Source organism: Hyperolius riggenbachi, chromosome 10, assembly GCF_040937935.1.
Source record: "Hyperolius riggenbachi isolate aHypRig1 chromosome 10, aHypRig1.pri, whole genome shotgun sequence".
NCBI lineage: Eukaryota > Metazoa > Chordata > Amphibia > Anura > Hyperoliidae > Hyperolius > Hyperolius riggenbachi.
This window is the reverse complement of record NC_090655.1, coordinates 232,848,349-232,874,590: the sequence shown is the minus strand read 5'-3', so window position 1 is coordinate 232,874,590 and position 26,242 is coordinate 232,848,349. Positions and strand designations below refer to the sequence as shown.

Here is a 26,242-nt window from a genome sequence, read left to right as displayed (position 1 = left end):
GTTCATGATCCGGACAACACTAATATATATAAATATAAATATATATATATATATATATATATATATATATATATATATATATATATAGCGCCCTGTTGTAATTAGTGTTGGGCGAACATCTGGATGTTCGGGTTCGGCGTGGTTCGGCCGAACATGCCCCTGATGTTCGGCATGTTCGAGCCGAACCCAACCCGAACATGTCCCTTTGGGGCCCCTATAGGGTCCCAGCATAAAAGGAGAGCATGCCCCCAGCGCGGGGGGGGGGGGGGGGGTCGGAAATGCCCCCCCCCTCCTCCCCGCTAAGCTCTCCCTTTTGCCGGTACCCTATAATTAAATTTAAGTGCCCAAAAGTACCTGGGGAGGAGGAGGGCAGGAAGAGGGAAGCCGGAGTTCTTGGGCGCTAGTACCATCTGGTGCTTCCGCCCTCTCTTGACGCACTTCCTGTTTACATTTGAAGTCGCGTCAAGAGGGCGCAAAGTACCACGATGACGCGAACGAGGGTACGCATCATCTACATGATGACACGTACCCTCGTACGCGTCATCGCGGTACTTCTGCGCACTCTTGACGCGACTTCAAATGTAAACAGGAAGTGCGTCAAGAGAGGGCGGAAGCACCAGATGGTACTAGCGCCCAAGAACTCCAGCTTCCCTCTTCCTGCCCTCCTCCTCCCCAGGTACTTTTGGGCACTTAAATTTAATTATAGGGTACCGGCAGAAGGGAGAGCTTAGCGGGGAGGGGTGGGGGGCATTTCCGAACCCCACCCCCCCCCCCCCGCGCTCGGGGCATGCTCTCCCTTTATGCTGGGACCCTATAGGGGGCTATGTTCGGCTGGACAAGGCTGTGTTCGGCCAAACAAAGAAGGCCTGTTCGGGTTTGGGCAGCGTGCCCAAGCACCCTCCCGAACACCATGAGGTGTTCGGGGGGTGCCGAACCGAACCCGAACAGGCCAAAATCCGGGCGAACCCGAACAGTGGCGAACACTGTTCGCCCATCACTAGTTGTAATTAACGGGTAAAGCAGATTTTACACCAGTGGCGTTTCTTGCTGCTACAATACCATTTTACCACCTACAATCAGTACTGCACTTGTCTGCAACAGCTAAAGTGCACTGTGTGGACACACTGAACAACAATATCACAAGATCAAAACAGAGCCTTTAGAAGGGCTCTGGGGTTATGTAGGACAGAGTTCCCCAACCCTGTCCTCAGGGCCCACCAACAGTGAATGCTTTGTAGAAACCCACTGAGGTAGTTATCAGCTCTTGTTGTGAGAAACTAATTACCTCACCTGTGCATGTTTGTGGTTTTCTGCAAAACATGTACTGTTGGTGGGCCTTGGGCCTTGAGGACAGGGTTGGGGAACTCTGTCCTACATAACCCCAGAGCCCTTCTAAAGGCTCTGTTTTGATCTCGTGATATTGTTGTTCAGTGTGTCCACACAGTGCACTTTAGCTGTTGCAGACAGGTGCAGTCAGTGCTTAGTGCTACAGTAGTTCACCTTTCTGAAGGATGTTTTTCTTGCTATTGTTTCAATCCTGTGTGTCCAGTGCACACGTTAAGGCCTCTTTCCCACGAACAGTTGAACTGTGTGCTCAGCAAGCAGTTTCCCAGCAGCAGTGAGCTGCTACCTGACAGCAGCATGCAGTTGTGAGAGGTTGAAAGGCATTTCACTGCCTATCAACAGTCCGTGGAATTGGAAAAGAGGCCTTACTTTAAGGCCTTTTTTCTACAAACTGTTGAACTGTGTGCTCAGTAGGGATGCTCGCTGGATTCCACAGAATTGTTAATTCTGCAATTCCAGCCGGAATTATGTCAATTCCGATTCCGGCAGTAGGAACGGAATTGCTAGACCTCTGAAACGGATTTCCGCTGAATTCTTTTTATTTCCGCGGAATTTTCCGGAAAATACAAGATCTATCTCTCTCCTCATCTTTCAGAGAATTGTAAATTTTCAAAAGCCAGCTTACATACCTTGGGCAGGAATTGAACCCAGGCTGGGCTGGGAATTGAATCCAGGTCTCAGTGTGTAGTAGGTATCTGACTTACCCCCTAGACCACCAACCACACTACATGCTAAAGCCAGCCTAGCATGTACCATTATGATCAATCCAATAGAAAAAGTAGCGTGCTTAAGGATTTGTACTTTTTCAAAAGCCAGCTTACATACCTTGGCCGGGAATTGAACCCAGACTGGGCTAGGAATTGAACCCAGGTCTCAGTGTGTAGTAGGTATCTGACTTACCCCCTATACCACCAACCACACTACATGCTGAAGTCAGGCTAGCATGTACCATTATGATCAATCCAAGAGAAAAATTAGCTCTCTCTCTATCTCTATCTCTCTCTCTAGGACTTGATGTCATTGAACTGAATTTTCAGCTTAAAACCATCAACGGATACCGACAGATTTTCACAGGCATTTTTGGAATTCCGCCAGATTGAAAAAGCAATTCTGTTCCGACCAAATGGAACGGAATGACCAATTTCCGCCTAAAAATTCCAGAAAATACAATCCCGCGGAAAGCGGTGACCATCTGCTGATGATCTGCTGCTATGTGTGCCCACACTGGCAGCGCAGCAAGCAGGGAACTTTGTGGAGGATGGAGAGATCTAACTTTTGTGCGGACCGGCGGGCAGACAAGCGGAACGAAGCGGCATGGTACTAAGGGAACAGCAGGAAGCCAGGGGAGGTATATATTTCATGCCGACGGACATGCGGGCAGGAGCGGTGCACTACTAGGACAGAAATCTAACTATTGTGCGGACCGGCGGGCAGACAAGCGGGACGGAACGGCTAGAACAGCAGGAAGCCAGGGGAAGTATATCTCTTATGCCAACAGACATGCGGGCAGGGGCGGTGCACTACTAGGACACACATACATAGACATATAATTGACACAGCTGATCTGCCAGCTGTAACGGCGCCCCAGCCAATCTGCCGCCCTAGGCCTGGGCTTTTGTGGCCTGCCCACAAATCCGGCCATGTACGCAATACACATGTTAACTACGCATAGTGGGAGTAAGCTACGGATAGCGGTACTTTGCTACGCGTAAATTCGTAAGCGTAGTTTTAAAACTTCACCTTCCAACTACGATGCGTAGATCCGAACTATGATGCGTAAATTCGCACTGGCGTAGTTTCTGCTCATCCCTGGTAGTGTGGTTGGTGGTATAGGGGGTAAGTCAGATACCTACTACACACTACATAAAAAATAACTAGAAATCCCCCTTATTACAATAATGATTATTATGCAAGAATGAGCAACCAAATACAGGATGTATATAAAGTACAAAAAAATCTTTATTTATAAGCCAACCATGATAAAAACAATTAAGAACAAGGCAGCCAGACCTGAGCCTTGAGCCCCTAATATATCAATATAGAAACGCAAGCACTGCGTATTAATGAGAGGTAATAAGCCTGTGTGCGCCTACCTAGGGATCTCTGCAGAGAAAATATGTATAAGTAAGTAGCAGTGTCCAAAACGGATATCTATCCAAAAATACAGAAAAATAACACAAAAATTAGGGCACTAATACACACTGAGACCTGGGTTCAATTCCCAGCCATGGTATGTAAGCTGGCTTTTGAAAAAGTACAAATCCTTAAAGAGGAGCTGTCAGCCATAGAGTTGGGCCGAACGGTTCGCCGGCGAACCTGGTTCGCGCGAACCTATGTGGTTCGCGTGCGGGTACCGCACGCGAACTTTATTGCGGAAAAGTTCGCCCCATTGCGGTTCGCCCCATAATGCACTGAGGGTCAACTTTGACCCTCTACATCACAGTCAGCAGGCCCAGTGTAGCCAATTAGGCTACACTAGCCCCTGGAGCCCCACCCCCCCTTATATAGGCAGGCAGCGGCGGCCGTGGCCACTCGTGTGCCTGCATTAGTTAGAGTAGGGCGAGCTACTGCAGTCTCTCATAGGGAAAGATTAGTTAGCCTTAGCTTGTCCCTGGCTGCATACCTGTTCATTGATCCTGCCACTGCATACCTGTTCATTGATCCTGCCACTGCATACCTGTTCATTGATCCTGCCACTGCATACCTGTTCATTGATCCTGCCACTGCATACCTGTTCAGTGATCCTGCCACTGCATACCTGTTCATTGATCCTGCCACTGCATACCTGTTCATTGATCCTGCCACTGCATACCTGTTCATTGATCCTGCCACTGCATACCTGTTCATTGATCCTGCCACTGCATACCTGTTCATTGATCCTGCCACTGCATACCTGTTCATTGATCCTGCCACTGCATACCTGTTCAGTGATCCTGCCACTGCATACCTGTTCATTGATCCTGCCACTGCATACCTGTTCTGTGAACCCACCACTGCATACCTGTTCTGTTCAGTGGACCCGCCACTGTATACCTGTTTACTGAACCCGCCACTGCATACCTGTTCTGTTCAGTGGACCCGCCACTGTATACCTGTTCAGTGGACCCGCCACTGCATACCTGTTCTGTTCAGTGAACCCGCCACTGCATACCTGTTCTGTTCAGTGGAGTTTGGTGTGTCAGTGTGAAGCAGTACCTTAATTACACTCCCTGATTGATGTATACACATGCAAGATGTTTTAAAGCACTTTAGGCCTGTCATTTAGCATTCAATGTGATTTCTGCCCTTAAAACGCTGCTTTGCGTCAAATCCAGATTTTTCCCGGTGACTTTTGGCGTGTATCCCACTCCGCCATGCCCCCCTCCAGGTGTTAGACCCCTTGAAACATCTTTTCCATCACTTTTGTGGCCAGCATAATTTTTTTTTTTTTTCAAAGTTCGCATCCCCATTGAAGTCTATTGCGGTTCGCGAACTTTAACGCGAACCGAACCTTCCGCGAAAGTTCGCGAACCCGGTTCGCGAACCTAAAATCGGAGGTTCGGCCCAACTCTAGTCAGCCATACTATGCCAGGATAAAAACACACACATATAAGTAGATAAATTCTAGCTCTACTTACATGACAGATGTATTGCACTGTCCACGATTTCATTTCAGTGAATTTTATAAAACAAATATATGGAAATGCAGAGAATTCTGTTCCCTGGCAGGGGCCATCTTTAGTCCCTCCAGCGAAGCCAATGCTGAGGTCATTTCATCCCTTACCCCCTTCCCTCCTACCCACAGCAATTGCCAGCGCTATATTAGTGATGCCCCTGCATCCATGGGGCCCCCCCGGCCCTGCTGCTGTATCAGTGGTGATTCCCCCTGTGTTTGCCCTCGGCCCTGCGGCGTCCATTTCATCTCGCGTGGCGGCGCTTGGCAGGGAAGAATATATGCAGCTCCAGCACCAGAGGAAAATCCGTGTGCGCTGCGTGTATTCTTCCCCGCTGGGCTCTGTGGTGCTGCGGGCGGGTGGGGATGTTGCGGGGTGGGGGGATAGTGCAGGGGGAGTCCCTTTGTAAGTGGTGGCAGGGCCGGGGGTCCCCGTGGATGCGGAGATGCCCGCTGCCCCCCCGAATAAAAGGACGGAAATGCCAACAGAGTGCGGGGAGGGGGCGGACAGTGCAGACGCGAGGCGGCCAATGAGAGAGGGACAGGCGTGAGTGACACAGGCTGCAGCCAATCAGGCTGAACTAGCTGTGTCTGGGGAGAAAAGCAAAAGAGAACTCCCTCCCACCCCAGCCTGCACTGCATCTTCTGTTATGCGGCCTCTTGCTGCGTCCTTTAGAGCTGGGGACATGAGGATTTATCTACGATTAAAAAAAAGTAAGATTTGTTTTTAAGTTAGGCATTGCCTTTTTAGCATCCATTGTATCTGTATTACAGAAAGAAATAGGGAATTGATTTTTGTTTTTAAGCCTAACAGTTACTCTTTAAGCATGCTACGTTTTCTATTGGATTGATCATAATGGTACATGCTAGGCTGGCTTTAGCATGTAGTGTGGTTGGTGGTGTAGGGGGTAAGTCAGATACCTACTACACACTGAGACCTGGGTTCAATTCCTGGCCAAGGTATGTAAGCTGGCTTTTGAAAAACTACAATTCTCTGGGAGGAGGAGGAGAAGAGAGACATATTTTACAAATTTCCGACGGAATCCGGAATTCCGCGGAATACAAATTCGGCGGAATTTAACACTGACGGAATCCGTGATTTCTGGCGGAACGGAATTTGGTGGTTTTGATCATCCCTAGTGCTCAGCAAGCAGTTACCGGGCAGCAGTGAGCAGTTGTGAGAGTTTGAGAGGCATTTCACTTCCTGTCAACAGTCCGTGGAAAAGAGGCCTTAGAGACAGGTCTGCTGGTCCTAGTTAATGATGATCACAGATATGTAAATGATTCCGAGTTGATGCTAATTTATGATTTTTTATGCAAATGTATGCAGCTTGAAAATGAACCAACCAATCAATTTAAACCCATCTCATTGATCATCCCTAGTCCTAGTAGTGCACTGACCATAACCCAATAGTCGTTCACCACTACTGCCATCTAGGGATGATCAAAGATATGCAAATTCTTCTGAGTTGATGCAAATTTGTATGCAAATATATGCAGCTTGAAAATGGACCAAACCTGGGTTTAAGGCCTCTTTTCCACGAACTGTTGATAGGCAGTGAAATGCCTCCCAAACTCTCACAGCTGCTCACTGCTGCCTGGTAACTGCTTGCCGAACACACAGCTCAACAGTTTGTGGAAAAGGGGCCTAAATTGATTGGTCCATTTTCAAACTGCATATATTTGCATAAATATTTGCATAATTTCAGAAGAATTTGCATCTCATTGATCATCCCTACTCTAAGGCCTCCTTTCCACAGACTGTTTATAGGCAGTGAAATGCCTCTAAAACTCTCACAACTGCTCACTGCTGCCTGGTAACTGCTCGCTGAGCACACAGCTCAACAGTCTGTGGAAAAGAGACCTAACCATGCAACAACCCTGAATTTGTGATTTATCCAACACACCTGTATGTGTATACATCGAAATACTACAGTAGAAGCAGACAACACGCATTTCTGTCTATAAACTATTGTATGATATAGTAACCAAATAATTTGGATGGGTTTTAGCTTGATAGTGGGTTACTATAGGGATCCCTGCTTTATGGCTGTTGGATAGGGATGATCATTATCCCTATCCAACAGCCATAATTCAGGGATCCCTATAGTAATATGCTATCAAGCTAAAACCAATCCAAATTATTTGGTTACTGTATCACCATACAATAGTTTACAGACAGAAATGCATGTTGTCTGCTTCTACTCAATGTTTTATTTCAGTGTATACACACATGCAGGTGTTCTGTCAATAATGCCAGTATGGACTCCTTTTTTCCCCCAATGCCAAGTAATAGTCTGTATAAATCAAGCTTGTATGTACTTTTTATTTAGCTTGGTTGTCTCCCACACAAACATTTGATGATAGTAGACTTTACTTCACATTTTACAAATCCCTTACCTACCAATCTACCATACTAACTCATCCCCTCTATGTAACCCATTGTCCATAGTCTTCCCCATTCTCTCTATCTCCCTGAGTCCTGACTATGAGTGATTATCATTATATAAACTGTGAGCTGTAACCCCTGGACAGCTCCTGTGTGAGAGGTTCAACCCAATGGCAGGCAGCAGAGAGCTCAGCCTGTGTTAGCATCCGGGACATTTATCAGCATTATATTCCCCTCCAGAGGTCAGTAGCCCCCCAGCCCCGTGTAATGTGTGGCGGGGATCCCCTCCTTCATATAGCGGGGGCAATGACAGGAGACCCCGTATATTACACATGTTACCCCCTGATAATGATGGAGACAGAGGAGATCGGGGGAGCAGGAAGCGGAGTTGGTCACATTAGAGCTGGATTTCCCGGCCACTGTCGCCGCTCAGAAGCCCCCCGTGACTGTAAATGGAGGAGGGGAGACCCCTGCCAGCCGGGCGGCCGCACACAGGGGGCGCACCGCTACTTTCCGGGGGGAATAAACCCACTTTTCTCCCGGCGAGGAAACACAAGCAGAGAGCCGAGGAGTGACAGCTGTGTGGAGAGGCGGGGCGGCTGAGAGTCCCGATCCCACCAATAGGTAGACGGGACGCGCTACTGTCAGCAGCCAATGGCAGCGTAACCGGAGAGAGTATATAAGCGCTCACTGGCGGCCACTTGCAGTGTTACACTTTGTAATATAACTAGGAAGATGGCAGAGACCGCCCCAGCAGCAGCCCCTCCCGCAGCGGAGCCCGCCGCCAAGAAGAAGCAGACTAAGAAGGCGGCAGCCGGAGGAGGAGCCAAGAAAGCCAGCAAGAAGCCTTCCGGCCCCGCCGTGTCCGAGCTCATCCTCAAGGCCGTGTCCGCCTCCAAAGAGCGCAGCGGGGTCTCCCTGGCCGCCCTGAAGAAGGCTCTGGCTGCCGGAGGCTACGATGTGGAGAAGAATAACAGCCGCCTCAAGCTGGCCATCAAGGGCTTGCTGACAAAGGGCAGCCTCGTCCATGTCAAAGGCACCGGCGCCTCCGGATCCTTCAAGGTCAGCAAGAAGGAGGCAGCCGGCAAAGAGCACAAGAAGCCGGCACAGGCCAAGAAGAAGCCAGCGGCTGCCGCCAAGCCTAAGAAGCCGGCTACTGCCAGGAAGCCCAAAGCCGCCAAGTCCCCGAAGAAGCCTAAGAAAGCCCCCAGCGCCGCCAAGAAGAGCCCCGCTAAGAAGGCGGCCAAGAAACCGGCGGCAGCTGCTGCCAAGAAGCCCAAAGCTGCCGCTAAACCCAAGAAACCCGCCAAGAGCCCCGCTAAGAAGGCAGCTAAGCCTAAGGCCGCCAAAAGCCCGGCAAAGAAGGCAGCAAAGCCCAAGAAGGCCGCTCCTAAGAAGAAATAAGCGACAGTCTGTCTCTTAACCCAAAGGCTCTTTTCAGAGCCACCCACATTTTCCTTGAAGGGCTGCGATGCTTCTCGTGTTTTTTCAGCTGGTTAATGGTGTAACGGAGTACCTGGGAAGGTTACACTACTTGTCAGGTTTTCTGGTTCTTTTCTCCGTCCTATCATTGATCCTAGTCCGCTCAGGGCTGCAGCAGCCAGCAGTAGCATCCACGTGTTATTCCGCACTGGTTGCAGCTGATTACACCTCACGGCCAGTGCCCCGGGCAGAGCAGCTACCGGCCAACTGAGCTCTTGTGTGAAGCCAGTTATATACAATGCTGCTTAAAACACTATGCGGTAGAGCACTTTTTATCTACAAAGATTAAGATTGTTATGCACTGAAAGCAACGTGTAGCTTTGGCCCGATTGCTGCAAGTCACACAGATCTGTCTAAAGGCAGCCTAGCTGCTGGGAATGGGATAGATTGTACTTACTTATCGTTAGTGCTGCAAAAATAGTATATTTGCAAAGGAAATAAGTTGTGCGGCTACTCCGACATTCTATACTATGCAAAGTTAGAGGAATGGACAAGGTCCTGCCCCTACAGTTACTGTATACATTACAGATGTGCGATCTTCCCGTCCCCTGGTGTAGAAAACTACAGCATTGTTTTAAAAGATGCACAAGGCAAAACAAAATATTTACCAGGTCCATGTATGCAAGACTTTAAAATTGTAATTAATGATGCTATATTGAACAGGTGAAATCAGCCAATTCTATTTGGAGAGGTCCAGGGCTTGCCCGCACTTCCCTCTAGGTGTCGCATGGTGGTTTGGGGGCCCCAGTGAGTGAGAGAGACCTGGGGCCCCTGGGCTGTCATGTGGACCAGTGTTTGTAATTCTATTTGGAGAACAGAACTGTGTACAGCCCCTAACGAAATAACATACAGTGAAAAATGATTACGTTCGCTCGTATCAGCCGGACTCGTACTAAACAGCTCTGTGTAGAAAATATAGGTGGCTCTGAAAAGAGCCTTTGTGGTGCGATATTAGAGTAACATGATGTGATTATTATGCCCTCTCGCCGCGGATCCTGCGGGCCAGCTGGATGTCTTTGGGCATGATGGTGACCCTCTTGGCGTGGATGGCGCACAGGTTGGTGTCCTCGAAGAGCCCCACCAGATAAGCCTCGCTGGCCTCCTGCAGAGCCATGACGGCCGAGCTCTGGAAGCGCAGGTCGGTCTTGAAGTCCTGGGCGATCTCCCGCACCAGGCGCTGGAAGGGCAGCTTGCGGATCAGCAGCTCGGTGGATTTCTGGTAGCGGCGGATCTCTCGGAGAGCCACTGTACCGGGCCGGTAGCGGTGAGGCTTCTTTACTCCTCCGGTGGCCGGGGCGCTCTTCCGGGCGGCTTTGGTGGCCAGCTGCTTGCGGGGAGCTTTCCCTCCGGTGGACTTGCGGGCGGTCTGCTTGGTTCTGGCCATGCCTGCTAATCAGCGTTACTCTGCGAGCTCTGTGTGATCTGATGCCGCCGCTACTCTCTTTTATACTGCGCTCTGCCTTCTCATTGGGCGCTGCGATCACGTGCCTCATCCTGACTGGCTATTGGGGGGGGGGGGGGGGGACAGTCGTTACTACTATTCAAATGTACCGCCAACACTAGTGCTTTGTTCCAGCAGCCCGCTATTCAACTTCTTATTTGCTTGTCCTATGTATGCAATCGTATAAAAACTGTGCTAGAAGAAGAAGGTGATTACTAATAGTAATAATAATAAAGTGAGGAGGAATAGCGGAATGTCTCTGCAGCCCTTTATACCCACAACACCATTATGTATTTATGTGTATCGGCTCAGGGAAAACCTCGCATCTCACATCAGAGAGAGGAAACCGGGGTCAGGATGGAAACAATGTAACAGATGATAGAAATAGATACAATGTTGCCGCTCTTCATGTATCTATTCCGTGTGCTACAGCCGGCTGGGGAGCTACACGGCACTCGTTACTGCAGATCAGCCGGGCTGAGGATCCCTGTCCAGCATCAGCCGCCACAGTTATTTTAGGAAGCGATAACAATGCTACAGAGCCAGACAGGACTGCTAAACCTACAGCTAACGTGCCCGTCCAAAGTTTGGGGAACTGCATCAGCTCTCACGGTGACAAGGTTCCTCATTTCAGTTGACATCTGGTTGGTTGGGTAAGCTTTGCTGTGGTTTCAGGAAAAATCCACTGAATCCAGTGGCGTAGCTAAGGAGCTGTGGGCCCCGATGCAAGTTTTACAATAGGGCCCCCCATGCACTCTATACATAGCAATTGAAACTGCGCACTAAAAGCTGCCAATGGCAACTACAATGTCAGAGGTGCAAGAAGGGGATGGGGAATAGTTTGTTAATGATTACCACTATTCAAAGTATATATATATATATAAATGATTATTATGAGCACAGGACCAATATAGAGCTAATACTGTAGTTGAGGGAGGGCCATTCGGGGCCCCTCTGGCCCAAGGGCCCCGATGCGGCCGCTACCGCTGCACCCCCTATTGCTACGCCCCTGACTGAATCTAATGATTTGTGACTGCTTGGGCCAGTCAGCATGTGCTGCACAGCGATGGCAGGCTGAGGCAGCTATTATTAAAGATCCCTCTAGTATAGTGCAGAGACCTCCGTTGCTTGCTTGGAGGATGAGTAGCACTGGTGGCAGGCTGGCAGCCATTGGCAGGCGCACAACCCCTTGTTAGATACACAAAATATTTTTCCCTTATCCTTTTAAAAGCTACACTGCATGAAAGCGGGGGCTGTGTGTATTGGGGAAAGCGTAAAGACTGAGGTTGTTCTGTAGTGCCCCGAAGAACATCATCCACTTAAACACTGCACGCTAAATCTGTTACATAATCCCCTCATCAGCTAACTCCTGAGAACTTCCCTGATCTGACAATCCCCCAACAAAAGCAGGAGTCTCAGCACCTATTATTATTATATAGTTAAATATTTTGTAGAGAATGGCTTTACAGCCCTTTATACATTACTGATGGTTCTTGGTCGCAAATTGAGCTGCCTGGGTATCATTAGTACTGGTCTGAGCCCTATCAATATATCAGATCAGTGAATAATGGCGCACAGCGCCTATGCATAAAAATGGCGCTGCATTGAAAAGATACGCTTATCGCTATTTATCGTTAGTACTGCATAATAATGGCGCACAGGGAAAAAGAAGAAAAACGGCACACACTAACGTTATTTATCAATAGTGCCGTTCATTTGCCAAACTGCACGTTATTTAACTGCAAAACGGTTAATTAATTTAATGTAACACTGTCAAGGTTAGGGTTAGGCACCAATGGGGGGGTCTTAGGCACCATCAGGGGGGTCTTAGGGTTAGGCACCACCCGGGGGGTCTTAGGGTTAGGCACCACCAGGGGGGGGGTCTTAGGGTTAGGCACCACCAGGGGGGTGTTTAGGATTAGGCACCACCAGGGGGGGTCTTAGGCCCGGTTCACATTAGCGGTCGCCGTCCGGAATCGCCGTGCCGGAGCCGGACCGCATGCAGAACGGACGGAACGGACGCACGGCATAGCAATGAAAGCCTATGCGTCCGTTCACATGCGTCCGTTTCGTCCGGATCCGGACTCCGGCATAAGACCCAACATGCGCTGTTTTTTAGTCCGGCTCCTCCGGCAAGCGTATCCGGAGCGGAGCCGGACTGCACCATCCGGCCAATACAAACCAATGAGAACCGGAGAGCGCACAACACACTGGCTAAAAATCCGGATGTTCTACCCCACTTCCTATGCGTATTGTAGGCGCGATTTTGGATGGGGACACATGGGCAAGCATTTTGGAGTGGAGCAGCAGTGAGTTTAAACGTGCTGGAGATGTTGGCAGTATGTCGGAGGTGGAGGTGAGTGCTAAACAGCGGAGGGCCTGATTCCACAGGTCCACCTTCTGCTGACCTCCCAGACCCCAAAATTTTTATTCGGTTTCTACTATCTTTTGCCAAACGGATCCGGATCGCATCCTGATGAACACCTGATGCAACCTGACCGGATCCGGTCAGGTCATCCGGTCCGTTTGGCAGAGAACCGCAAATGTGAACCGGGCCTAAGGGTTAGGCACCACCAGCTGGGTGGTTAGGGTTAGGCACCACCAGGGGGGTGGTTAGGGTTAGGCACCACTGGGGGGGTCTTAGGGCTAGGCACCATCAGGGGGGTGGTTAGGGTTAGGCACCACCAGGGGGGTGTTTGGGTTAGGCACCACCAGGGGGGTGGTTAGGGTTAGGCACCACCAGGGGGGGTTTAGGGGTTAGGGATAGGTACAGAGAGGGTTCTGTGTGTTAACGCTAAATAACAATAAGGCTTTAACGCTAAATAACAATAAGACTTTAACGTTAAATAGCTATAAGCAGCAAACGGATTAGCGGCAAAACCGTGCGGCATTATTCGCAGGCGCCCTTTTTAGATGGATCCCAATACATGCACTGATGACCAATCAAACTGAAACATGCTGTGTGTTAAAAAATTGATGTGGCTCTGTAAATTTCTCAACTACAGGCTTGCTACACGCCAGCGGCGGATCGTTGCTTTCAGGGGCTTAAAGATGACAAGTTGCATATTCAGGTGGGAAAACCAAACTTGCTCATGGGCAGCTGAATGATCACAAATGCCTTCTGTTTGATAAAACATTTCATGCATCTTCTCCACAGGGAAGTAAAAGTGACCTTTATACAAATAGGACGTATTGAGCTCACGACAATTCTGTAATCTGTCCGGTTTAGTAGAACCAACTGGCACAAAATATTGAAGGGACCAGACATATGTAAGAATGATGTGGCTCACAACAAACAGAAGCATGATGCCTTTCGTGCACAAACTACCTGGGAATTTAATAAGATAGCATGTATTGTCAGATATTCTTAGAGCCCTTCTTGGGCGCCAGGGCGGACTTGGCTGGTTCAGGCATTGCTGCGGATTCTCAGCTAGGCCCGGTTCACATTAGAGTTCCCTGTCCGGATTCCCCGGGCCGGATCCGGACCGTATACTGTACAAACGGAACGTACGTTCCGCATAGCAATGCAAAGTCTATGCGGACGTTCACACGTGTCTGTTCCGTACAGTACGGAGCCGGACCGGACTCCGGACACTTTTCCAACATGCGCTATTTTTTGGGTCCGGATCCCCGGCCCACGCACCCGGACCGGAGCAGGACCTGAGCTTGACAGCACCATCCGGAACACAGAAACCAGTGGGATACGGAAGGCACAGAACACACTGCCTACAAACACCTGACGTTCTACCCCACTTCCTATGCGTATCCAAGCGGCCATTTCAGATGGGGACACATGGGCCAAGCATGTCTGGAGTGGAGCAGCAGTGACAGACGTGCTGAAGCTGTTTGGCAAAATGTCGGAGGTGGGGGTGAGGCCTACAGCGGAGGAACCTGATTCTACAGGTGCACCTTCTGCTGACCCCAACATTTTTTTATTTCAATTTCGCTATTTTTTGCCCACGGATCCGGATGGCAGCCTGATGCATGCAGAGCCGGGACAAGGTCCTCCAGCACCCAAGGCTGAGACACCAAAGTGCGCCCCTCCATCCCTCCACCCCAGCTGTCACACACTGATTGCTATTAGACTAGATTCACCCCAGGGCCCCCAACACCTTAATCTCTAGTTATCTGGCTTGTAGTCACTTCCATGTATCTCCTTTTCTTATTTCTTTCTGCTTCAAACACAATTAGGAATGACAGCTGAATGAATTGTGCTCTATTCAGAAAACACTGCGCCAAAGTTCACACGCTAATTACCACTTGATACAGTCAACAGTCAAATGGGTTCGCTGCAGAAAGTCCAATTCTCGGATAACAAAGTTCAATTAAACTGCCGCGCTCTCCACTCCTGTAATCATAAAAGAAAAACTCCACATAGGGTAATATTGTTCAGTTCTGTTAATCACACTATTCCGCCACCTGCAGATCATTCGTGCTTTGTGCTCCCAGGTGCTGAACCACATCTATCTCCCTCACCCCCTGTTAGTATATGCTCACCAGATTCTCTCCACCTCAATTGTCAGGTGGGTCTTGCGCATATCTGAAAAACTTGCTCCAGACTCCCTCTAGCTGTTAGATGGATTTTTTACAGATCTCATATAGCCTTGTTCCTACAGAGGAAAGATCTCTACATAGGGTAATATAGTTCAAACAGCAGTTCAACTAAATCACCAACAACCGTGTCTCTGTATTTACACCTGTGACAAGTGCCAATCCACCACACTGCATGCCACACTGCTCACCAGATGTATCCCACCTCTTTGTTAGGTGGAGACAGCGCTTTCTGTTATTCCCAATAACAACACGATCCTCAGTGGTATGCAAGAAAAAGCCTCTTATCAGGACTTTAGTTTAATTTCTCCGTTAAAATCACTCATAAAACATAAAAAGAGAAAAAAAAAAACGCATATAGCGTAACACTGTTGGCAGTGCCTCTGTGCGCAATACAAAATCTCACGCATTCAGAAGTACTTCTGCACGTATCAATCACAATTGGCTGCCAGTGCCCATCCGCCTTGCTTCCGGGTGTGTGTCAGCCTCACTCGTGTTCTCCCGTTACCGCCGCCTCCTCCTTCAGTGGCAGGATTCACTCGTGTGCGCCTCTTACTCGACCGGCCGGTTCCTGCGCTATCCTCACGACGTCAGACGCTTAGCTCCGCCCTACGCGCGTTTCGTCCTCACGCCAGACTCATCAGGGGCTCCGCCTCCTGACGTCTGACGTCTCTATACATAGTGCCTGCCGCCTACTGATTGGAGGGCACTGCTCACTATTTGCGGATGGGCACTGTTTACAAAATCACATAAAACATTGTAAAACATATTAAAACCTATCTACTATTGGCCACAAATGCCACCTTTACTCCATATAATCCTTTCAACACAATGTGCATGATATCTATTCCTAATGCACTCCTGGATACCCCTCTTGTGGTTGATACTGGTATATTTCCTCTTTGCTGATATTGTGTCATTATATATCCCGTATGACTATTTGGTGCTCCCTCTTGTGGTGATTCTTAAAATTACACTTTTATTTGTGACTACTTACTTTCCTATTAATAATTTGATTAATAATAGTGCTCTCCTTGTATTTAGGAATCTGTCTCTCCTTATATTCAACGTGTTCCACCTCTAATTGAAAACTAAAGTGCTTTGTAGTGCATAAGTGCTCAGATGAATGTTAGAAAGTGCTAAGTGCTTAACTTGTTACTGAATTATATAAAGTTCTCTAAATTTGGGGCGTATCTGGACATTCAGAAGTATACGAGGAAACTCAATATCAAAAAATACTTCTTAGGAAAAGAGGGACCCAATAGTAGAGTAAATCCTCCAACCCAACATGTACATACACATCTGAGGAATCGATCACTTTTTAATCCGCAGGATCACAGTAAGGAAAACTCGATAGAAATTTTCAAAAGGGCGATTCTCAGTGATATGGAGAAGTTACAAGTAAAGAAGATACAGGGCTATAGGCAGATTAAAACACAAATCAAACAACTAGCTGAGAATAATGACATTGTATTAAAGCCAGCGGACAAGGGGGGGGGGGTCTAGTAGTGTTAAGCAAAGAGCAATACAGTGCAGAAATGACAAGAATTGTGCAAGACACCTCAACTTATAAGAAACTGAGGGGGAATCCAACTATTAAATACAAGGAAGAACTGAAGCAAATACTATTAGAAGGGGAGAAGAGGAATATTATCACCACAGATGAGTTTAAATACCTCCTACCCAATACACCAAGGATCCCTGTTATTTACTACAACCCCAAGATACACAAAAATCTTGAACAGCCACCGGGACGACCGATAGTTAGTGGCATAGGGTCCCTAACACAGAGATTAGGGGAATATATAGATATTTTTTTACAACCAAGAGTAGCTGAAGTGCCAAACCTACTCAAAGACACTAAACATGTACTAGAGCGCCTGGAACAATTGGATGTGCAGGAGGGGGATTTTTTGGTCACAGGCGATGTAGCCTCTCTATACACGGTTATCCCTCATGACAAGAGTCTAGGGATTATTAGAGAGGTTATGGAAGAACATGGTTCCCTGAAAGAGGCCCAAATTGAATTCATCATAAAGCTTTTGGAATATTCCTTATACCACAACTATTTTTGGTATGGAGGGTCATATTATGTGCAACAGACAGGATGCGCAATGGGAGCGAAATTCGCACCAAGTGTAGCTAACTTATATATGGGGGAGTGGGAGAAGAGAATACAGGGACTGGAGCAGTATGACCAGGTGATTTTTTGGGCAAGATTTATTGATGACCTATTTTTCATCTGGAGAGGGTCAGAGCAAGCATTGAGACGATTTTGTGAGAGTCTAAATGAAGTGTGGCCAGAAATTAAGATAACAGTGAACATCGATAAAGAGAAAGTGGATTTTTTAGATCTACAGATTAGGAAAGAGCAAGATGTACTTACAACTAAGACTTATTTCAAGAGTACGGACAGGAATGGGTATATACCCATGGGCAGTTGCCACCATGAGAACTGGCTCAAGAACATTCCAAGGGGACAGTTCATAAGGCTTAGACGAAATTGTACCCACATAGAAGACTATCTACAGCAAAGTGAAGTCATCCTGAACAGGTTCTTGGAAAAAGGATATAGTGAACAAATACTGAGAGCAGAAAGAATAAGGGTGGGAAAACTCCCTAGACAACAGTTAGTACAGAAGGGAGTTAGACAAAATACTAACACCAGGGAGTACTCAGTTATCCTGGATTTTAATCAACAACACAGGGATCTGGAGAGAATAATCAGAAAAAATTGGAACATTGTTCAGGCTGATGGAATATTAAAAAAGGTTTTGCCTCAGAAACCGCAATTTATTTATAGAAGGGCCCCAACACTGAAATCCACATTAGTTTCGAGCTGCATAGAACCACCTAGGACAACAGCAACTGATATGCTTGGACAGAAGGGATTTTTCCCATGTAAGAGCTGTCTAGGCTGCAGAGAAGCCATTGGAGTACGGGGACAACAGATTACATCGAGAAACACAGGAAGAATCCATAAAATTCAGCAATGTATTACCTGTAAAACAAAAGGGGTAGTATATATACTGTGGTGCCCCTGTGGACTAGAATATATAGGACGAACAACAAGAGAGCTTTTTAAACGAATTAGGGAGCATGTTAATAATATTAAAAAAGGTCTGGAAAGCCACAGTGTGTCTAATCATTTTAGAACACATCACAATAAAAATCCAAAAGGTTTGAAATTCATGGCCCTGGAGAAGTATATGAAAAAATGGAGAGGGTCAAACCTTACTAAAGAAATATCCAAAGCTGAGGGCAGATGGATTTTTAACCTTAACACAATGAGCCCAAAAGGGTTAAACATAGAGTTTGACCTGAATTGTCATATTGCGAATGATTGATACAGCAAACTAATAAGGTGGCAAAAAGCACAATTGGAGTAAGGGATTTATGGGATGGGGAGAGAAAGAGGGGTAGTATAATACACAGCACTTTTGAGTAGTGTTGGGCGAACAGTGTTCGCCACTGTTCGGGTTCTGCAGAACATCACCCTGTTCGGGTGATGTTCGCGTTCGGCCGAACACCTGGTGGTGTTCGGCCAAACTGTTCGGGTTCGCCCGAACGGCTCATTGCCTGGCCGAACAGGGCCCCTGTTCGGCACGAACAGGGCCCTGTTCGCCCGAATACTGGCCCCCTATGGGGTCGCAGGCATAAGGGGGGAGCATGCCCCGATCGCGGGGGGGGTCGGAAATTCCCCCCACCCCCTCCGCTAGCGCTCCCCCCTCTGCCCGCTTCCCCATTTAAAAGTTAGGAAGTGAAACTGTACCTGTGCGGCCGGTAGTGGGTGACTGGCAGTGGGCGGCACTATGGAGAGACTGAGGAGGAGGAGGAGTCCGGAGAGTGACGCGTTGAGGGAGGCCGGGCAGTGGGCGGATCAGCAGTAGTACGGTACTACTGCTGATCCGCCCGCTGCCCGGCCTCCCTCAACGCGTCACTCTCCGGACTCCTACTCCTCCTCAGTCTCTCCATAGTGCCGCCCACTGCCAGTCACCCACTACCGGCCGCACAGGTACAGTTTCACTTCCTAACTTTTGAATGGGGAAGCGGGCAGAGGGGGGAGCGCTAGCGGAGGGGGTGGGGGGAATTTCCGACCCCCCCCCGCGATCGGGGCATGCTCCCCCCTTATGCCTGCGACCCCATAGGGCCCCCAAAAGCGGGATGTTCGGGGAGTTCGGGGTTCGGCCCGAACATGCCGAACATTGCGGCCATGTTCGGCGAACTTTCCCGAACCCGAACATCCAGGTGTTCGCCCAACACTACTTTTGAGGAGTAAATGAGCTCATGGTATATGGAATGACAGAGGGACAGTATAACACAGCACTTTAGAGAACTTTATATAATTCAGTAACAAGTTAAGCACTTAGCACTTTCTAACATTCATCTGAGCACTTATGCACTACAAAGCACTTTAGTTTTCAATTAGAGGTGGAACACGTTGAATATAAGGAGAGACAGATTCCTAAATACAAGGAGAGCACTATTATTAATCAAATTATTAATAGGAAAGTAAGTAGTCACAAATAAAAGTGTAATTTTAAGAATCACCACAAGAGGGAGCACCAAATAGTCATACAGGATATATAATGACACAATATCAGCAAAGAGGAAATATACCAGTATCAACCACAAGAGGGGTATCCAGGAGTGCATTAGGAATAGATATCATGCACATTGTGTTGAAAGGATTATATGGAGTAAAGGTGGCATTTGTGGCCAATAGTAGATAGGTTTTAGGCCTCTTGCACACTGCAAGCGATTCAGATTCAGATTCCGCTTTTTAATCAGTTTTTACATCCGATTCAGATTCCGATTTGCAGTTTGCTCCCTGCACACTGCAAATCGGAATCTGAATCGGATGTAAAAACTGATTAAAAAGCGGAAACTGAATCGGAATCACTTGCAGTGTGCAAGAGGCCTTAATATGTTTTAGAATGTTTTATGTGATTTTGTAAACAGTGCCCATCCGCAAATAGTGAGCAGTGCCCTCCAATCAGTAGGCGGCAGGCACTATGTATAGAGACGTCAGACGTCAGGAGGCGGAGCCCCTGATGAGTCTGGCGTGAGGACGAAACGCGCGTAGGGCGGAGCTAAGCGTCTGACGTCGTGAGGATAGCGCAGGAACCGGCCGGTCGAGTAAGAGGCGCACACGAGTGAATCCTGCCACTGAAGGAGGAGGCGGCGGTAACGGGAGAACACGAGTGAGGCTGACACACACCCGGAAGCAAGGCGGATGGGCACTGGCAGCCAATTGTGATTGATACGTGCAGAAGTACTTCTGAATGCGTAAGTGAGATTTTGTATTGCGCACAGAGGCACTGCCAACAGTGTTACGCTATATGCGTTTTTTTTCTCTTTTTATGTTTTATGAGTGATTTTAACGGAGAAATTAAACTAAAGTCCTGATAAGAGGCTTTTTCTTGCATACCACTGAGGATCGTGTTGTTATTGGGAATAACAGAAAGCGCTGTCTCCACCTAACAAAGAGGTGGGATACATCTGGTGAGCAGTGTGGCATGCAGTGTGGTGGATTGGCACTTGTCACAGGTGTAAATACAGAGACACGGTTGTTGGTGATTTAGTTGAACTGCTGTTTGAACTATATTACCCTATGTAGAGATCTTTCCTCTGTAGGAACAAGGCTATATGAGATCTGTAAAAAATCCATCTAACAGCTAGAGGGAGTCTGGAGCAAGTTTTTCAGATATGCGCAAGACCCACCTGACAATTGAGGTGGAGAGAATCTGGTGAGCATATACTAACAGGGGGTGAGGGAGATAGATGTGGTTCAGCACCTGGGAGCACAAAGCACGAATGATCTGCAGGTGGCGGAATAGTGTGATTAACAGAACTGAACAATATTACCCTATGTGGAGTTTTTCTTTTATGATTACAGGAGTGGAGAGCGTGGCAGTTTAATTGAACTTTGAATGAATTGTGCGCCCCCTCCTACACTGCGCCCTGAGGCTGGAGCCTCTCCAGCCTATGCCTCGGCCCGGCCCTGGATGCATGCCTGATGCAAACGGACCAGATCCGGATCCGAACCATACGGTTCCGATCCGGATCAGGTCCTGATCCGATCAGGATCCGGTCCGTTTGCATGGCAAAACGCAAGTGTGAACGGGCCTAACTCTGCAGAGTGCGGAGACACAATGAGGAGCAGCGCCGCCTCCCCTCCTTATATAGGCGGCCTATGCTAATCAGGCTGCAGCGCTTCTCTCTACACTATTGGGCAGCGTCACTGGCTGATGATTTCCTTCCCTGTCACTGGCTGGAGACGCGCCGTGTGCAAAACACATTACTGAGAACCTGAAAATAATCCCATTGGAGGCTCCAGCGCAGAGGGACGCCCAGAGTTTGCTGATTGGTGAATTGCTGGACCTGCATTCCATTGGCTGAATCGGAGAAGAGCCAATAGGGCGGCAGTGCAGAACTGGCTGCAGAGTATATATAGAGGAAGGCGGGGCGCACTCCGCTATTCCAGTGCTAGAGAGGCACATCCATAGAGCTGATATTATGTCTGGAAGAGGCAAACAAGGCGGCAAGGCTCGTGCCAAGGCCAAGACTCGCTCCTCCCGGGCCGGGCTGCAGTTCCCAGTCGGCCGTGTTCACCGTCTGCTGAGGAAGGGCAACTATGCAGAGCGGGTGGGGGCCGGAGCTCCGGTCTATCTGGCCGCAGTGCTGGAGTTAGAGATGCGAAGTTCGGATCTTTTCAATCATCCGGATAATTCGAATTGGATCATTGAAAAGATCCGGATCTATGATCCGAATTTTGGATCATTTTACCAGGGAAGCATTCGGGGGTGAAATGACTAGCAGGACAGGAGAAGGGGAGGGGGGTGGACACACAGAGAAGGGGAGAAGATGGACAGAGGGCAGGGAGTGGACAGAGAAGGGAGGAGGGACGAGCAGAGAGCAGAAATGTTTGCACACAATACCCACATGCTGCAATCATTATGCTTTACATATATTTCACCTATATGTTCATCTGTATACTCCCAACTCCCATTCCCCAAAGCATTCCCAGAAGTAAAGTGCAGCTGATTAGAGCAGTGCAGGTGGATCATATTGCACAGCAATCACAGTGCCTGCCCTGTCCTAGCCCAGCATGCTGCCTGTAACTTTACTGAGCTGTGCCAAAAGTTTCCAATGTGTTCACTGTGCATAACTACGGAACAGACAGCCTATAAGGAGCAGCACATTTCAGCCAGTATGTGTGCTCTACACATATCTGGCAGGCGTACATTTGAAATCGGCGCCGGTAGACTTGGGCGCAGGATACAGCGGTATATAGCTGATCCTGCTTCTGCACAAGTCCGGGCCGATTTAATTACTATTCCCCCTCCAGGCCGACATGGATAGTGGGGGAATGAAATAATTCGGCTTCCAGCGATTGCTGGAGGCCGAATTATTATGTTTTTAAGCAACTTCGGCTCTGTCTTCTGACGGAGCCGATGTTACTCACTGAGCGCTTCAATAGGAATGATTCCTATTGAAGTCTATGGAGGCGCCGGCTGCGCCCAAATATAGCAGCGCTGAAAAGCACTGCTCCGATCTGGCAGTGGCACCGATGTCCCCTCTCTCTCATCTACCTGTGGCTGTGCAAGGCTGCCTCCCCTTCAACAGAGCATCCATCTCTGCTCTGCTTCCAGGACTCCGTTGCGAGGGGGCGTGTCGCTCCTGGCCCTGCCCCCTTTGCAATCCGAATCACTCATTTTGATGATTCGGATGATTCGACTCACAAAATAGATTCGGATCAAAGATCCGAACAACACTAGCTGGAGTATCTGGCCGCTGAGATCCTGGAGCTGGCTGGCAACGCCGCCCGGGACAACAACAAGACCCGAATCATCCCCCGCCACCTGCAGCTGGCCGTGCGCAACGACGAGGAGCTCAACAAGCTGCTGGGTGGGGTGACCATCGCCCAGGGGGGCGTCCTGCCCAACATCCAGGCCGTGCTGCTGCCCAAGAAGACCGAGAGCCACAAGGCCGCCAAGAGCAAGTAACTCCCTGCAGCGAAAGATATTCCACAGAACCCAAAGGCTCTTTTCAGAGCCACCCACACTGTCTGCTAAAGCTCATAATACTATTATATAAGCCAATTCTTCGTATTCACGAAAGTAATGCCCAAACCAGTGGCTGTAAATCTCGCACTACACGCTCTATTGCGGAGCAATGGTTACATACCACAAAAAATCGTTACATTTCAAAGTCGGAGGTCATTCACTGTCAGCCAAATAGAAGTTAAGAGGGATCCCACTGATTGTAGCACAATAGGATTGTACAGTAGCTTCCTTCCTGCGTGTGAATAACCCGCAGACTGCTAAAGAAAGCTGCTTCTGTATATCTATAGGGGGTAATGTATGGAGGCGACAAAGCACTTGTATAGCAAACACAATAGTATTCCTAGTAGTATAATTCATCTGTGTGGGAATGATTTCTGTTTAGGATGCGTCTCCTGACGGCTTATTTTACTAGAAATCCAATTATATATACTTGGATGTGAACTCTTGCACAGGAAAGCTCTCATTTAAGCGCCAACATATTACGCAGCGCTGGACATTGGTTTAGGTTACAGACAATATTTAGGGGTGACAATACAGCAATATGACAATACAAGAAAAAACAGATCACGCAGCTCAATATGAGTACAAGCTAATGCTTCGTCAGTCACTGGATGGGAGCATGGAGATTACTCAAATGCACAGTAATGGAGGTGCATGATCAGGTAGGACACAAAAGGAGGAGGACCCTGCCCAAAGAGCATAGAGAAATCCACCTAGTATGTATTTAGAAAGTTTAGCCTGTCTGTGTCTAATACCCCAATTGTAATTTGATCTCTCCCCTGTTACCTGACTGTCACGGCAGATAAGTTCATTTGAAAGCTCAAGGTATTATGTCTGCTTCTATGACAGCAGAAAGAATCCGTGAAAATTGATTGTAGGATTTGTATCAGCTGCCTGTAACAAATACATTTTGCTGTTGCGTATCTCTTAGAGGAAGTTCAATCAGTGCAGAGTAATGTTCTGAGACTCTGACAGTTATTGGCTGTCTGATGAAAGAAACCCGCCTACACTGTGATTGCAGAAGGCAGAGGAGTTGCCATGATATGCCGATATACATTATCCTGCGATTACCATTTTCTCCAGCAAGAATGTGTAGAGGAAATGGAAACCTGTTTTGTGGTCTTTGACGTAATATAGACTGACTATAGTGGTAATAAGCGCCTCCTGTGTCTATTATATGCGGGAAGGAGAATACGTTCTGATTGACATTAGTATGAAAGGACAATGTTCTACCTCTTTTGTTCCCCCATCGCATAGCTCTCATATCATCGCAAGATAAGCACGGCGATGCCCGTGGCGAGGAGCAGATGTGAGGGAATACTCAGTACAATGCTATTGTCAAGCAGTGTGATGAACGAGAGGAAATCTGTGAACTAATAATTTCGAATATCCCGCGGGTATAACGGTCTTTCCCGCCATTTTTGCAATGCCCACAAAGCAAAATCTCCCAGAATTAATCGGTCACGATTTGCACCACTCACGTCTATAAATTATACATGAATATCCCACGAGAATCCTTTACCGCCGGCGGTGCTTCCAAAATACAAATAAGTACTTTCCTGTGTTTCATTTATGAATGTCACCGATCTGGGCAACACGGTGGCGTAGTGGTTAGCTCTCTCGCCTTGCAGCGCTGGGTCCCTGGTTCGAATCCCAGCCAGGGCACTATCTGCAAAGAGTTTGTATGTTCTCTCCGTGTCTGTGTGGGTTTCCTCCGGGCGCTCCGGTTTCCTCCCACACCCCAAAAACATACGGATAAGTTAATTGGCTCCCCCTAAAAATTGGCCCTAGACTACAATAAATACACTACATAATATAGACATATGGCAATGGTAGGGATTAGATTGTGAGCTCCTTTGAGGGACAGTTAGTGACAAGATATATATATACACTGTACAGCGCTGCGTAATATGTCGGCGCTATATAAATACTAAATAATAATAATAATAATCTTTCGGTAGCCGTCATCAACGTGTTCCTGCACTGCAATCATAGGATCTACGTGTGACGTCACCACTCCCCAGTTACACAGCAGTATACAGATGCAGCTGGTAAACTCATCTGCAAGATGAACTGGTATGAATAAGCAGCAGTTTACCGGGCTGCTCAGTGTAATAACTCACGCCTGCTCGGGCCTCCGATATTACCATTGGACGCCCGATAGGTGCTAATAACCGCTATGGAAGTGCGCTACAGCAACGCTGCCTGCTCGCTACACTGCGGGGATATGACAGCACTTTTATAGAGAGAGTGGGTGGCCCTGAGAAGGGCCTTTTTGTTTTAGTTGTTAGATCGGGGAAGTGATCAGTTTAGCCCCCGAAGCCGTAGAGGGTGCGCCCCTGGCGCTTGAGGGCGTACACCACATCCATGGCGGTGACCGTCTTCCTCTTGGCGTGCTCGGTGTAGGTGACGGCGTCCCGGATGACGTTCTCCAGGAAAACCTTCAGCACTCCGCGGGTCTCCTCATAGATGAGGCCGGAGATGCGCTTGACACCCCCTCTGCGGGCCAGGCGGCGGATGGCGGGCTTAGTGATGCCCTGGATGTTATCCCGGAGCACCTTCCTGTGCCGCTTGGCGCCTCCTTTCCCGAGTCCCTTCCCGCCCTTTCCTCGGCCAGACATGATAGAAATGATGATGCTTCTTCTCCGCTGTAGAGATGACCTACCCAGTGCTGCCGCCTCCTCTTCTCTTATACAGTCTGAGCGGACCTGAGAGGAGACTGCGCTGAAGAGGGCGGAGACACAGGCAGATCTGGAATATATTCTAAAATATCTTGTATACGTCTAGTGTCTTATGAGTGCTGGTTATTCTGGTTTCTCCACTTTTAACATGTCTTCCGTTTTGCAGCTGCGCTACATACAGATCAGGTTTTATATGTGCGGTAATTCGTCCTGTCACCTCGGACACCAATATAAGTATACATTTAATATAATTACTGCTCTATTCATCTCACAATGGACATACAGGTACTAATACTATTATTGATTTATAAAGCCAACATATTCTGTGGCGCCGGACAAAGTAAGACAGGAACATGGGGTACATAATAATACAGATTTACACCAATATACAAGAAAGATAAATAATTAGTAACAAAATATAAAAATGATACAAAATACAGAATACAAAATACAGAATTGGTAATGACAGTGATAAAAGTAACATGATTAATACAATTTTTACAATAATTTCCAACCAAGATACAAAAGGGGGGGAGAGAGCCCTCTCCTTGCCAGCTTACAATCTAAATCTAAAGGATGACATCTAGCAGCACTAGCAGCACTAAATTCTGATCTATTTGTCCCTCCAGGACC

The 26,242-nt window shown here is 48.0% G+C and overlaps 4 protein-coding genes across 4 annotated transcripts; 2 read left to right on the top strand and 2 right to left on the bottom strand.

The window, feature by feature from the left end:
- The first annotated feature begins 8,119 nt into the window (after window positions 1-8,119).
- Window positions 8,120-8,789, top strand: LOC137534791 (histone H1.11R-like). The gene has a single exon (XM_068256445.1). It carries the CDS (start codon window positions 8,121-8,123, stop codon window positions 8,787-8,789), a length of 669 nt encoding a protein of 222 aa, XP_068112546.1. The 5' UTR covers window position 8,120.
- A 1,051-nt stretch (window positions 8,790-9,840) lies between these two features.
- Window positions 9,841-10,251, bottom strand: LOC137536905 (histone H3). Its single transcript, XM_068259083.1, has one exon. The coding sequence runs from the start codon at window positions 10,249-10,251 to the stop codon at window positions 9,841-9,843; it is 411 nt and encodes a 136-aa protein (XP_068115184.1).
- An 11,127-nt stretch (window positions 10,252-21,378) lies between these two features.
- Window positions 21,379-22,868, top strand: LOC137534809 (histone H2A type 2-B-like). The gene is made up of 2 exons (XM_068256464.1): window positions 21,379-21,540; window positions 22,641-22,868. The coding sequence occupies exons 1-2, from the start codon at window positions 21,379-21,381 to the stop codon at window positions 22,866-22,868; spliced, it is 390 nt and encodes a 129-aa protein (XP_068112565.1).
- Window positions 22,869-25,237: 2,369 nt separating this feature from the next.
- LOC137536904 (histone H4) lies at window positions 25,238-25,549 on the bottom strand. Its single transcript, XM_068259082.1, has one exon. It carries the CDS (start codon window positions 25,547-25,549, stop codon window positions 25,238-25,240), a length of 312 nt encoding a protein of 103 aa, XP_068115183.1.
- Window positions 25,550-26,242: the final 693 nt, after the last annotated feature.